This window comes from Acanthopagrus latus, chromosome 19 (assembly GCF_904848185.1).
Source record: "Acanthopagrus latus isolate v.2019 chromosome 19, fAcaLat1.1, whole genome shotgun sequence".
Lineage (NCBI taxonomy): Eukaryota > Metazoa > Chordata > Actinopteri > Spariformes > Sparidae > Acanthopagrus > Acanthopagrus latus.
Genome location: NC_051057.1, coordinates 14,385,102 through 14,400,244, shown reverse-complemented (window position 1 = coordinate 14,400,244; position 15,143 = coordinate 14,385,102). Strand labels below are relative to the sequence as shown.

General features: G+C 40.6%; 3 protein-coding genes across 3 annotated transcripts; all 3 read right to left on the bottom strand.

Moving 5' to 3' along the window:
• Positions 1–23: 23 nt before the first annotated feature.
• c1qtnf9 (C1q and TNF related 9) lies at positions 24–2,583 on the bottom strand. The gene is made up of 3 exons (XM_037079276.1): positions 2,247–2,583; positions 2,072–2,134; positions 24–1,858 (listed from the first exon to the last, which is right to left on the bottom strand). Exons 1-3 carry the CDS (start codon positions 2,431–2,433, stop codon positions 1,089–1,091), a joined length of 1,020 nt encoding a protein of 339 aa, XP_036935171.1. The 5' UTR covers positions 2,434–2,583; the 3' UTR covers positions 24–1,088.
• Positions 2,584–3,618: 1,035 nt separating this feature from the next.
• Positions 3,619–7,530, bottom strand: tagln3b (transgelin 3b). The gene is made up of 5 exons (XM_037079912.1): positions 7,161–7,530; positions 5,904–6,127; positions 4,908–5,082; positions 4,717–4,819; positions 3,619–4,618 (listed from the first exon to the last, which is right to left on the bottom strand). The coding sequence occupies exons 2-5, from the start codon at positions 6,081–6,083 to the stop codon at positions 4,477–4,479; spliced, it is 600 nt and encodes a 199-aa protein (XP_036935807.1). The 5' UTR covers positions 6,084–6,127; positions 7,161–7,530; the 3' UTR covers positions 3,619–4,476.
• Positions 7,531–9,114: 1,584 nt separating this feature from the next.
• Positions 9,115–13,965, bottom strand: abhd10b (abhydrolase domain containing 10, depalmitoylase b). Its single transcript, XM_037079873.1, has 5 exons — positions 13,810–13,965; positions 13,167–13,353; positions 12,009–12,120; positions 9,997–10,134; positions 9,115–9,884 (listed from the first exon to the last, which is right to left on the bottom strand). The coding sequence occupies exons 1-5, from the start codon at positions 13,901–13,903 to the stop codon at positions 9,543–9,545; spliced, it is 873 nt and encodes a 290-aa protein (XP_036935768.1). The 5' UTR covers positions 13,904–13,965; the 3' UTR covers positions 9,115–9,542.
• Between the last annotated feature and the right edge of the window lie 1,178 nt (positions 13,966–15,143).

Genomic DNA, 15,143 nt, shown 5'->3' with positions numbered 1-15,143 from the left:
AAATACCAGAGGCAGAAACTGAATGCCTTAGTGAATGTCGCTCTTTATTACAGGGTGGAAGACAAACACAAAGGTAAAATAACTTTTACTGGTGGCAAACATGACACAGGCGCCTCCATTTCTATCTGAGGAACGTTTTTTTAAAATGTTATTTACAGGATGATGGGTTCTAATAGAGAAAAGCACTGTAATTGATTTAACCACCTAAACAATGCCAGAAGTGGGAGAAAGTTCACATTCTTTACTTAATTAACAACATCAGTGGAGTCAAATGCTCCATTTTGAGTTTAAGTTCTACATTCAGAATGATACAAAAGTAAAAGCATGGAAGTGTTTTCAGAAATTGCTGCTGTGAGGGTACAGTTATTACATTATTGGGATATTGTCACAGATGCACAAAAATGTAAGACGTATTTTACCGTTGTAGATAGTCGAGGTGGAGCCATTTTGAATTATTTTACATTCCTATATAGATAATCTATAACCATTGTTTGTTTGTGATTTTACAAGCCTTATATGTTTTTCTTATAACATCAGCAATGCAGCCACAGTAGTCAAATTAATGCAGTGATGTGAAAAGTATGATGTCTTTATCTTAATTATAGTGGAGCTGTAATCAGTGATAGAAGATAACTGAGTACATTCAAGTCCTGCACATAAGTGCAATTTGGGGTACTTGTACTTTCCATTTTCTCTTCCTTTATATTTCCACCACACTACCTTTTGTAAGGCATACAATATAATGTACATTTTTCTCCACTATATTCATTTGGTTACTTTAGATATTTACTTTGCAGGTTGCATGGCGCATCAGAGCTAAAAGTAGGACATGCCTACATTTATTTTATTGGCAATCAGATAACAAAAAACCCCAGATAATCAGGAAAATACAAGTAAAGTACAAGTAAATCATAAATCATACATTTTGACTCTGATACAATAGTTGAGTAAATGTACTTAGCTACTTACCACCACTTTACAATGCATTAAAGAATCAACTAAACTTTGGACAGACGCTGATCTCCCATCTCTGATTATTCTTTAAAAACATTTTCGGTACTAGCAGGTATAAAATAATCATGCCTCATTTATGTCCCAAAGATCAAGAACCCAGAAAATGTAGTGTCATCATCTTCATCAGCGAAAAGCCCATTGAACAGTTCTCCCCCAGCCACCTGCAGCCACACCTTGTCCCCCACGTCCAGGTGCAGCACAGCACCCCCTGCTGCCTGATCCTCACTGCTCTGGTAGTTGTCTGTGGTGTGGATGATCTTTGCACCGTTCTTCACGAGAGCCACCTTAACGTTTCTGGAGAAAACGGTGATGTGATAAGTGAAGAAATATGCTCCTGCTGCCGAGCATGTGAATCTCCCTGTTTGCGGATCGTAGTGATTCTGATTATTGTAAATAATCTTGTCAAAGCGGATTGGTGCATTGGGCGCTGGGAGTTTAGATTGTGCTGTGAGTCCCACTGAGAAGGCACTTGTAGAGATAACAAGTTCTTCTCCCTTCTCACCCTTATCGCCTTTCTCTCCCCGACTCCCTCTTTCCCCACGGTAACCAATACTGCCTTTGTGGCCTGGAACACCGATTTCCCCCTTAGGCCCTGGCCTGCCAGGGGGTCCCAGTGGTCCCTGAATGCCTCTGTCACCTCGAAGGCCGATTTCCCCCTTTGGACCCTTTGGTCCAGGAGGCCCCAAATCCCCTTTAGGTCCTTGGGGTCCAGGCAGCCCCAGCTCTCCCTGATTTCCTTTCAGCCCAATAGGCCCCTGGACACCTTGGGGCCCCATTTTCCCAGGGGGCCCCCGTTCTCCATTATCTCCCCTTTTTCCTTTGAGCCCTGCTGGGCCAACTTCACCTGTAAATGGCAAGCACACAATAAATGTCTCTACTTTTAAACTCAGTGATTGCTATTCAGTATTCCAGAAAGACAGATATAGTAAAATATGAATAAATTGTGTGTGCAAGTAAAGTAATATACAACTGGTAGAAATAAATGAATGTTGTTTTTTTTTTTGTTTTTTTTTTTAAAAAAAAGGTACTTCGAAATGTTAATTCTGAGGATACATACCAGGTTCCCCCTTGTCTCCCCTGTGGCCATCTCTGCCTGCTGGTCCAACAGGACCAATTTCACCTTTCGACGAATGATTCAGAAATAATTATGTCATTATATTATAAATTCCAACTTGTAGGTTTACATATTTTAAAAAAAATGTACGTAGAATCAAGTTCTCTTCTAAACTTACCTTGATCACCTTTGTCACCTCTGAGTCCATCTCGCCCGTCTCTGCCAGGTGAGCCATTGTGTCCAGGATCCCCCGGTATTCCAGGGTATCCACAAACACAGCCTTTATTTGGGGTTTCTTCCTGTGCCACACACCTGGCCGCTAACAGAAGTATCAATAGAGTAACCGCAAACCTCATCTGGAACATTGTGCCTGATGCACCTGTCTCACAAAACAATTAGCCCGCTACACAAAACCTTTTAAAGTAAAAGAAGTTTGAGCCAGTGCATTACTCGCTTCATGAATATATGCGCTACTAAAATGTGAACATGCAGCAAAGAGCAGGAACTTTGGACACAAGTGACCTGAGTCCTCAAAGCCATTTCATTGGTCTGGCTGTGTTTTTGGCTTACTTATTGAGTCCTCCAGTTACACATCACCTCCAGCCCTTTAGACAGTCTAGTTAAGGCTAATAATAAGCATACACTGTGTGCAAAAAGCCTTGAGGTTTTCACCTGTGGTGCCCCCTAAACAGTGAAGCAAACCGGATATTTAACTCAAACAAACAATTACATGCTGTCAGTACACATCTGCTCAGAAGAACATCTTGTTTTTAATTGAGCGATAAAAAAAGACTTCATTAGGAATAGAAGCCTCAGAGTAATATCAGCTGAAATTTAACAGGGCAGTGCTGTAATGGGATGTGTTTAGTCACTAGACACTAATAGAAAGCTGAAATGTTAATTCATGCATGCTTTTCTTATATCTGCTCTTTTAAATGCCAACAGTCAGAAACAATTGACCCTATAAACTGGATCATTGACATAACATGTGACCTTTTGCGGTCCAAAGCCCAACCCCACATCTCTAAAATGGGTAAACACATCTGCTTATCTCAATGACATGGCCTCTTGTGCGTTATCTAGATGCTAGACAGGTGGTAGCATTAACCATGTTTAGAGAACATATTTGGTCAATGAATTTCCAAGGAAAGAGAACCACAGCCATTCCCAAATACCAGTACAATATATGCTGTAGAAACAGTAAAATGCAGTGGTTGTTTCTTACTCCTCTGTTTTTCTTACACCCCCCACTAAGCTGTTAAACACCATTACTTGATTTAATATCTTACTAAAGGTCATTTGAGCAATCCAGGGTTGAACCAGGACTGTCTGGTAGAACAACCGTCATCCTAATTGTTATGCTGAGCTGCTGCCCCTTTATTAGATTGTGTACAGTGAGGAGAGACAGCAGGGATGGGCGCTAGGGAGGAGCTGGAGCATTAAAGCAAGATAAGGAGAAAGAAACACATCACTCTGAGAGCACACAGCGTACTCCCCCCCCCCCCCCGAGCCCCCCAGCCATCAAGATACTGACACAAGTACATGTTCACATACTTTATTTCTTCAATACTTCTTCTCACAAGCCTCCAGATATAAATATATTTAAAAAATATAAACATGACAATACATAAAAGTGCACATTCAAGCAATGTCTTTACCTGGCACCAGAAATGGAAACGTCACTGTCATACATGTTGGCTACTGCACATTAACTTGCTCGGAACATAAAGTAGCATGACACATAATGGACAGAGATGTGATCTCACAAACAAATAACAAGGGCATGGCTCAGAATGAGTGAGACTCATTTATAATTCGAGGCCAGTATCAGGACCCAGTCTCTGTCGTCCCATAACCAGGCACAACGTGAGGTTGATTTGGTTACAGAGGATACTGCAACAAGTCTTCAGACAACATGGCAGAGACGTCGTCGGTCATTGAGCTCCATTAGGTTTAAGGCTAAATAATTACATAGTAACAGACCATCTGAAAACAATAATGTCATGTAAATAAATATGAATGCAAAAAGATATCATACAACATGCTGTATAACACTGATGGCTTGTTCTGTAAAGAGATTTTAATCTTCAAATTCTCTACAAGACTAAATTGATGTTGAATGACTTTGAGTTCCACATTAATCGGTCAGACATGGAAACAGAGTTAACAAAGCCAGAGAGGGATAAGCACATGACAAAAGGCAGGAGAGGAACAGGAAGAGAGCTTGAAGAAGGAGATCTACAGCATTTGACATCATCATCAGAACACTCTGTTTGGGAAAGCAGCAGTTTCAGGGAGGTTGAGGTTAACATGGCAGGTGCTACAAAGGATATAACCATCACAACTTTTTGCGGTGTTAGTAGAAAATAAGGTCTGGAAGCAGGGATGCAGGGTAGCTAGTGACTGGTCTACATGATCTGACGGTGCATACCGTAACCCGTCATTCCAGATTGGGAAGCACCGCGGTTGCTGCCCATCTGCAGGCCGATCAAACTTTCTCCTTGGCGGAGCTGCTCTTGGCTGAACTCTCGTCGATATCCCTGGGCTTTCCTGCACAAGAGTTCAAAAGGTAGAGGAGCATGAAGCATCATGTGGGCATACAGTCGTACAATGTGACGCTCCTATGTTGCAGTGAGGTCTCTCATTACCTGTGAAACCAGTCTCGGTCGCCTCTGTAATGACCATCATCCTTAGTGACAGCCACACTCCCCAGAGCCATAAGAGTTCTCTGCACTGCTGACATGTCCTTTCCTAAAGCCAGAGCAAAACAAAAATGTTAAAAATATATCTAAAATTGATGTGAATGTAAATAATTATGTAATTACAGGTAAAAACTTGCCTTCCCAGAGGTCCACAGTTTGAAATATATCAGTGGTTGTGACTCCATAAGCTTCAGCTGCTTGCAGGAACTGAGAGATCTTCTCCATTTGTTTGAAGGCCATCTGCGTCTCTGGAATTTTCTTGATGGGCTCCTTCCCCCTCGGGTAAAGGCTGTTGATAAGCCTGCAGAGGATCTAGGACAAAGGAGGTCACAAATCTAGCTTGATCACATCAAGTTGACCACACTGACCACAGGAAAAAGACAGCTGAGGGTCCTATTCGTCACACTTTTACATATTTGTCATGCTTAAATGATATAATTATGATTGGTGACACAGCTTTCTCTCATCCTCCTGTGTCAATCTCTGCTTCTGCCAGTGACTTAAAACATGTCTAAGAATAGATATTATCCTATCTGTAAAGAAGGAGTTTAAAAATGCAATTGCACTTATCTTTGAGAGCTGGTACCATTTATAATTGTCAGTGAAAATGCAAGATGTTTTGTTGCTGCATTGCGTTCTTGTCTGGTGCAGAAATTGATGTCTCTGCCTGCTCTAAGATGGATTTCTCGCAATGATTTTGTTTAATGTTAGAGTCAGCTGGAGTGTCAAGCAACGAGACAATGCAGCACCTGCACCAGCACCAGGGTGCATTTTATAATTGGTTGTTAATTAGATCTGACAGTGCCATGCACTTTCAGTGTGGAGACAGAGGAGTTTTCCATCACAAGCTCCCAGAATGACTCAGTACAAAATTCACACACAAAAAAAAAATGGACCACAACAGTTAGCAATTTCAAATTCATAGTTTGTTAAAAAAATAAAGTCTTCCTATCAAATATAGTATAGTATAGTAAATTCACATCAGTATCAGTAACATTTACTGAAGCTCTCCTGTTGACAATAACTGGGTAAATAAACCAGGTTGCTTATCATAGCTTTTAGCAAAGCTGGTATGTAGTTTAAATAATTCAACAGTAACTTCTATTTAAGGTAGAAGTGCTGCAGCCACTCACTGTCCCGTCCATCAGCCATTTCTGGAAGTTCTCTCTGCCTGGCTGCGGCCTCTCAATGTTTCCCCCACACTGTGCAATGATCCAGTCCACCAACCGCTGCTCCAGGTCAGGGTCGTACTTCTGCTCGATCTTCTCCTGCACCTCTCGGCTCAGTCCGTAGCTGGGCCCTCTGTTCGCCATGGCAGCTCTTAAAAACACTCAGGTATATGTAGCTTATGGATGCCCTGAAGAGAACAAAGAGCAGTGCTCTGTAACTGCTGCAAGTATATTTTGACAAAAAAGAGCATCATAATGTTCCTATAATACACTTGCTGTTGTAGATTAAGGACCATTTAACAGCCACTGGTCATCTTGTTTTTTAGCTTAACTCTTACTGTTACTAGTTCACGGCATTTTATTTTTCTAGTGCATGAATGTTTCGTTCATGTTCTTATATGTACTGCACTGTGTTTTTCTATAAAGCACAAGACACATTTCCATGTTTGCCTGCAAAAATGGACAATAAAGTTATTTGAATTTAGAACTACATTTTTTTTTTGAGGGTTTTTTTTCTGTTTACTACAAAATATGTGCTATTAAAAACCATCTCAGTGTTTGAAGAGAAGCCCTGAAGCCAGGTTTTAGTCTCTCTATACTGGATCTCTGGATCTCTGGATCTCCATCTCTGGAGGCTGTGCCAGTGAAGGGTGTGGTCCCTGGCTGCTGTCCCGGACAGGGACATGCCCTCTTATTGCTATGGTAACCGTCAAGCCCATTTCCGGCACGCTGTGTGCAGTGATGCGCTGTGCGAGATGATGGTTCAAGTATGACCTCCGGCAGGCAGTCATCATGACGCAAATAACAATGATCAAATGTGTTCTCATAAAGTTTGACATCATACAGAAACATGAATTCGTACATTGTACAACAGTTCTATATTTAGACTGATTAAATTACGTCAGCCCCCCTCCCTGCGCTGCACACACGAGGTTTGTGTTAATTCTTCAGTTGATTGTCCATTGTTGGGGACAATTCTCGTTTAAATAGAGTCAATTCAAATAAAACCCCGCCATTCAATGTTACTACACCACACTGTGACGTATTCTGCAGTTTTTCTTTTAAAAAAAACATGAACATTTAACAAACCCAAAGGCAAACTGCGCAAAGCTCACGCACCAGCTGCGACACCGCATCGCCTGCATAAAACATTACACACACACAATATGTCACGCAGTCAAAGCTCTGTTATATAGTCAAGAGTGGCTTACGTGCACTTACCGCAGAGGAGAGAGCGGTCAGATTTGTCCGTGTCACTGTGCTTCAGTTCCGCTGAGCTGGGCAGGGCTGAGGAGGATGCTGAAGTGCTGAAGCATCCATGAAGCGCAGCACAGGGCAGGCGCGTCCGGCCAGGCTGGATCTACTTTGTCCGGGAGGGGCGAGTCACTCGTTTTATATGCCAGCTCGTCCAGGAGGGGTCCCTACAGACTCGCAACACAGAATGCGACGTGACACCGCTTCCGGACAGTGGACACTGTAGTGCACGCTCAGCTCCATGCTTCAGGCAGCATGAAGTGACCCTCAGTGTACCAAGGCCCACATGATGGTGCAATATTAATGTGATTCTTAAATGTTTATCATTATTTCTTCCTTGAGACTGGATAATCACCCACTGTGTATAATTTATTAAACTAACATAAAAAATATCTCCCTTTCATCTCGTCATTCATAACAGGTAGAACCAGTCATTTTCTCAGAGATGTTTCCTTGTCTCGCGGGAAGACTTGCTCTCACCAGCGGGCCTCCCTCCCGACTTATTGTTGTCTGTTTGGCTCCTACACTAAGGCTTATTGTTTGTTACAGGGTCTGTATCTTGGTTTTGGTAATGAGAGCCATTTATCTTCACTTAGTTAAGAGGTTTAATGTGGATGGATCGATAGGAGAAATGCTTTTTGCAAAGTGCTGTGGCTCAATATGGGAATTATGCTGCATTATTTTACACAACTAACCAACTTAAAATGTGGCATCACAAACAGAACATGTTCTCTGGTGCAAAAGAACCACACCAACATTAACACACAGAGTGCCTTTTCCTACTGCCATTGTCATGCTGTATGCTCCCATAAATTGGCATTCAGTTTCCTTTGGACACAAAAAATGACTGACTCCATAGCTCAAATGTGTTAAAGGTCACTGCTGCAGTAAAGTGGGCCTGAGAGAGTTAAGTGGTTGGTTTCGCCCCATTGAGCGTAGTGCAGCTCGTCGCCAATTACATGTTAATAATCAACAGCCCACTGGCTCCATTCAGCAGGCCACTCTATGGCTGAGGGCCAACAGGTATGAGGAGTCATGTAACAGAATGTTCTGCTAACAGAAATAAAGTTCACATGGCTCACTTGATGATTTTGACTCACTTTATAGTACCATGACTCATTGTGTTTACATGCTACCATACCTGGCAAATTGCATTTGTTCAGAATCTTGTTTCAGTAAAAAAAGAAATGCCATAATTTTGAAATCCTTTTTCTTTCCCCCCCATCTGTCTAGTAATCATGACATTGGACTCTGATTTGGACACTTTTCAAATGTGCAGCTTTCATAAGAAACATATAGCACAATTAAGGGTAATTAACTTGTCTTTTTTGTGACTCAACTCTTAATTTCATGCAATTGCAATTCCTTCATGAATCTCAATATCAACTGCAATTGTTGAATCTGGTGGCTCCTGTGGACAAAAGCAGTATGAAGCACTATCTCCTGTCCTAGTTTTCGATTGGGCTGGTACTGCATTTATTTTGGAAGCATAGAGAACGTCTTTGTAAAACTATTTTCTCTCTTTAAACAGAGATGTTTGCAGGATGCATGTTAGTGAGGTAATTTATATATTTGTGGCTATGTGTGCTTATGAACGTGTGAAACAAAGGAGGCTTTGTTTTAGTGCTGTTCATACACCTAGGTTAGGCTACAGCTAACTGATTTGGTTGCTCATTAATAGTAACTTTGTTGAGAAAGTTAATGTTACCAACACACCATAGTAATCTCAGGATTTCAGAGGGAGGTGGCATAGCCAAACTTCTCGCTGATGAGACATGGATACATATAGAGTCATCAGTATTAAATTGAAGCTGCTTCATGACCAGTTATAAAGTCCTTGTAGTACATTAATTCATGAAGACAGTTGATATTTGCCAGCTGATTATGTTGTGTTAGTTGTGGTAACAGAACGAGACCTGCACCCTATTGTGCAGAGGTTTTATTGGCCAAAATGGGTGAAAAGTGATTAAAAAAGGCACAGGAAAACTATGCGACTAAAGAGGGATGGAAACAGTCCAACAATAAGAACAGTGGCAGAGACAGCAGCAACAGCAGACCTAATGAAGGCCAACGTAACACTCCATACAACAACCTGGAACACATACAAATGCAACCTGAAGATATAAGGGAACAGCTAGCAGGAAAGCTCCCCTTTCAATGTAGTTTGCAATGTAACGGCATGTTGAAATGACAGATGGCATACAGGGAGGATAACAGATGGATAAAAGGTCATATTTGGCAGAGTAACATGCCATTGTTTGGTAAATTTCTTGAGGGTTGACTTCCAAGTAAACAGTCTTTTCTCTCCTTATCTCAACAACCTCTCAAGTTCACTCCCCCTCGCCTTACTCAGACCAAAGTGGTCAGCTTGTCTATGAGATCGTCAATAGTGTAGACCATGAGCTTGATGTCATCTTTCTCAGACATGCGGTGCTGGCCATGTCGCCGAAGGATGACGTCCACATCTGGGCTGAGGACGCGTTCTGCAACCTGCATGGAGATGTGCCACGGGACGTCCTCATCCTTGAGCCCGTGGATGAGCCGTACGGGGCAGGTGATGGGGATGGGACTCTGGAGCACACAGTGATTTTCCGCCTCACGCAGAAAGTCCATGCTAAACTTGTAATGACCTTCCTCTGAGTGTTTGGTGGGCACTAGCCACTCTCCCTTCTCCTCAAACTCCTTGCGTGACTGCAAATCAAACACGGACAAATCAAAGACAATGAAAAATGTTTTTAAAAAAATGAAAAATTTCAAATGAAATGCCAAAAATGTGATACAAGTGATAACATTGCGCTCCTACCTCTATAGGAAGAGAGTTGAATGATGTGACGATGTGATCAGCGGCAGTGGAGATGCCAACAAGTGCTGCAGTCTTCTCTGGTCTTGCAATGGCTGCCAGAAGCATGAGCCAACCGCCTATACTGGATCCCACCAGTATCTACATGAAAAAAAGAATATTTTTATTTAGACTGCCAATCAACTGATTAATAATACAAAAATAATTAAAACCTCATGAAAAAACATTCCATAAAAATTCATGCAGCTTATCATGTCAGTGTAAGAAAATGTGGTAACACAACGCCATCTTCTGGAGAAATGGTTGAATGTCCAATGAACACTAGAGATGGAAGAAATTAGTGAAAAATAATGTTGTATAGTGTTAATCATATTGCTTAGGGCCTCATACAAAACAAGGGTTAAAACAAGTACCCCTTTTCTCAGCTATGTTTCATTAATTATTACTTCACAGAATGATGCATGTGCTATCAGCTGGACAAGACTGTTTCCACATCGGTCTGCTAAAGAGGAGGACATTTCTCTTTGCTCACCTTAAAGAAGTACTTTACTGCTGGCCCTAGCATAAAACTGGGCAAACTATGCAGTGTAAGGATGCTATAATTGGTGTTACCTAACAAGAGAGGCTTGTGGTACTTCCCTTTGCTCAAAAGATAGTAAACCTACACCAAATGCACTGTGCCTCACTGGACCAACAAACATTCCCGCTGTTGAGTAACACACAGCGAATTTGGTGCCTCGTTTTGGTTTGGATTCAGTTAATAAACAGCCAATAGTTAGGTAGCCAGCTAGCATCAAACAATATTGTATTAAAGCTAAAGATTAAACTTAGAGTACTAAGTTTTGAAAAACATTTTTAGTCAAGAAATAGACAAAGTTTGACAGTCACTCAATCCAAGAGAAAGACTCTAAATCTGACTACGCTCTTTGTGCCTGTGGTAGTGTGCATAAAAATGCAGAAACTTAGTCTGTAGTTGATACGACAGCCCTGGAATGTGCCAGATACCACAATTGCAGTGATTTAGCAGATTTTTGCTGGCTAAAGAGTGGAGAGCTCTGGATGCAGGTAAAAAAAAAGAGAGAAGTTTATAATGTTCATTTGCTTTTACAATTAAAATTGTAGTGACACAGAGCTGGTTGAAAAGTGGCAGCTTTCCTGTTTAAAGGTATCCGCTGGAGTGTTCTTGTTATCAAACATTTGACCAGGTTTCTTTTAGGAAATATTTCAAACATGCATTCTACCCAGTGGCTTCTTTATTTCTTCTTCAATATCTTTGCTGCATGTCTAAGTGTCTTGGTACAATCAGTCAGTAGGTAGCATGAAACCACTGGTAGGATTGTGCACACCCTTGTGTGTGTGTGCTAGAAGAGCACTAGATACAATCAACACAGGGACTTGCCCACCTAAACATTGCTCCATAATGCCAGTAATAATCAATAATTTCACAGGGTACTTTCTTATCATGGGTTTAACATGGATTTTACAAGCAGGATTTGTGACATCACTGCTAGTTTGGAGCCAATCAAGTTGCCCAGTGCACAGAAACTCAGAAGTGACTTGTGAAGAAGGAGAGCAGTTACAATTTTGGACAATATAAGAATATTCATAGAATCTGGACTTTTAAACGAGAGAGAAAGAGCTGATTTTTCTTTACACGTTACAGTATTTATATTGTGTTTGCAAAATAGAAATGTTACATATTGGAGGTAACAAATACACTACTTGGCTGTATGTTATTAAAAACATATTCTTGTAATTGCATGGACCCATATTGAACATATAGCCCTTTTACTTAACCGAAAACAATGTTTTGTAAGTCTTGCATTTTGTTCCTTTCATAACACAAGTCACATGAAAAGCTAGGACAGCAGGAGTATGAATTCTGACAGTACATCATTGTTTGCAATACATAGAAATTAATAATAGGAACGGTTGTGTTCTCAGAAAGTTTTCATAACTTCATTAATTATTAAACACAAGTAATCTGAAAAGGGGTATGACTAATAAATATTTACCTGTGGACCCTCTACCAACTCATCCAACACGTAAAGGACATCTTTTTTCCAGGTACCAATAGTTCCTTCAGCCATCACCCCCTCTGAGGCCCCATGTCCTGTGTAGTCAAACCTGGGAAAACATAAATAGAACATGTAGCCCTTGGCCATGGACATGAGAGGCCAGGGACAAAGTGGGTTCTGTGTGTTCTTTTTTACAATTATGTGAGCAGTAAATCACTAATATTCTACACTGAACAAGGGACTCAGTCTTTGTGAGTGTGCAGTATGATCGAACACATGTTTTGTATCCAACCTTGGGAATGGAGGCACTCTGAGAAGTTTGGAATAGTTGGAGGTATTTTAAAAAAAAAAAAAAGCTAAAGTGATTCATTCTAAACATTTAGACAACAGATAATTCTTATTTACAAAATCAGCCTCATTTCAAGTTATTGCATCTCCAATGTTGCCAGTGACTGCTTTTGTGTGGTCCACATGATTGTGAATAGATTTCTTGGATTTTTACATTTTGAAATGATTGATGAGTGCTTTCAGATCTGCATAACCAAATTCATTAATAAAAGTTCTGTACGTACTCTGAAGTACTTCTTGGAAACAATGTGAACTTAATCTATTATTCATGGTATGACTCGTGACATTTTTGCCTTGTCACATTTTCTCCTGTGTTTCAGTGTCACTAAATGTATTGTGACATAATCATACGGGCACCAGTTCTTTCCAGTAGATGTCTTACAGAAATAAAAGTATTTCCTTCTATAAGTGCAGCCCTGTAACACACTTTGAATCGTCTATGTACATTTTGGTTGTACATATATTTCTTTTTACATTGTTTGAATTCTGTGGACAGCAAAGGAAGAATTTCACTGTACAGAGAAACATGTTTCCTTACTGTGCATATGACACTAACCACTTTGAATCTTGAATTGAACGATAGAGTTTAACTGGATTTTTAATTCTCAACCCAAAAGTTGCATTGCTTTATAGTTATTGTATGCGTTTCTCATTAGACGAAGACCACGTCTACGGACATCCAGGATCAATGATACATGTATTAGGTATATTTTTTGGAAGTGATCTATTCTGTATTAAGAATGAGATCATGAGCATGGCACGCCCAAGCATGGCATCCCTCTTTAGTGGTGCGTTTGGATGACTTACCTAAGGTATGAGTGTCCTAGTGACCTACAAAACTCCTCCAGTGATTCTGCTTTCTGCCCATTCATATTGGAGCCATATCCTGGGAGGAAGACCACACCTGGACTCTTCCCCTTCACTCTTCTGTAGGCCAGCTTAGGAAGGTCTGGTCGTGAAGCATACTGAACTGTGGACTTGTGTCTCCTGGCACCTGGTTGAAACAACACAAAAGCATTATTGTGATGTGAAAACGTGTAACGCCAATGACACAATGAGGGGTACATGAGCTTCTCAAGGTAAACATCACTACTGAATAGAGTGTCACACTCCATTTTAAAGGATAAGGCTTCTCCTGACGCAAATTAGATAAGCGCACATGGGTAATGAGGGCACGGCGGGGCTCTTTTCACAAGAACCAAACATGTACAGACTGCAGGTACAGTTACACATATAGATGGGGCTCACTGATGTCGAAGTGTTTTTAAAAATACTACGAAAATAAACGCAGACAGCACAAAGCGCAAGCGCAGCACCGTTTACGAGCCCTAGATTTTCTGAGACGACGCAGTCCGTGTGCGCCACACCCCCTCGTCTGCTTTAAAATACCCTTGTATGAAAGTCAAGCGTTGTAAAAGCAAGTGTGCCTGAAGCGGAGACTTGGACAAACCTTCCAGACGTTGTGAAGACAAAGCTGCGGGGCCTCCATTACTTAATATCTGTGAAAGTCCTCTGCGGCAGGACCTCAGCGCGACGGCTGCCATACTGCTCCGCGACCCACTGAGGAAGTATCGCGAGAGTAGCAGCAGCTAGTCTCGTTTAGGTTGTAGTCCCTGAGATCCACAGACAACACAGATTTGTGTAGCTGTGGTGGAAGAAGTGGTCAGAAAAGTAACAATCCTACAGGCTGAAAATACCCAAATTCATGTAAAAGGTCTGCATTCAGAATTTTGCTTGAGAAAAAGTGCAGGAATATAATTAAAAGAATTCAAAGAATCAAGAAAAGAACTCAAAGAATCAAAAGTACAAATCATTGGCCTTTGCCAATGTTATTGCATCTCTCAATAAATATTATCGATGCATAGTTGTGTATGTAGCATTTAAATGATGTAGTTAATAGAGGAGCTGACTTTATAAACGGTTGGTCAGGTTAATCAGCACAATTCAATATATAATTTTTGGTCATATGTTTTGTATGCAAAATCTAATCTGTAAAGTCACTGCCACCAGACAAATGCAATAAAGTAAAAGTCAAAAGTAGAAAATGGAAAATGAATGTACATTTACCCCCAAATTGCCCTTAATCTCTGCACCTCACTAACATGTTTCATCTTTCATCTAAAACTACAGCCTGGCTTGTTTGTTGTGAGTGTTATTTTGAGCAGAAGAGGCCTGAAAGTGTTTGTCAAGAGGAAGTGAAAAACACTTTACTGGACTCTTCAGTACAGTGTTTTATACATCATGCAGACATTTTATAGATAGTGATGGGTGTAATAAGTAATTACATCCTTTACGCCAGAGATGGAACGCAATTATGTGTACATTTGCCCAAGTACTGTGTATGGGTATGTGAGGCGAGTATTTGCAGTTCAGATCCACTGCATTTCAGAAGCAAATATTGTTCTTTTTGCATTTGGCCTATTTGATATCTTTAATTTTCTAGTTACTGTGCAGATACAGATGTTGCATCAGAACCAAAAAAGTAGCACATTTTGAAATATACTATTTTACCACCAATTCCACCCATAGTATGCATTAGTATACACATACATGTGAGTATACATCTATATAGTTTACTTGTAATTTGGATACTTGAGTACAATTTTGCCATAAAATATTTTTAGACCTAAGTACATTTCATAGCATTAATTTAAGATTTTTATTATTTGTATTAGTGACTTTCACTTTCACCAAATAATAATCTAAGGCAAAATCTTTAATTATACCCTAGTAGAGTGTTTAGGTACACTGCCTTTACAGTGGCAATGCAACAACGTGCAGAAT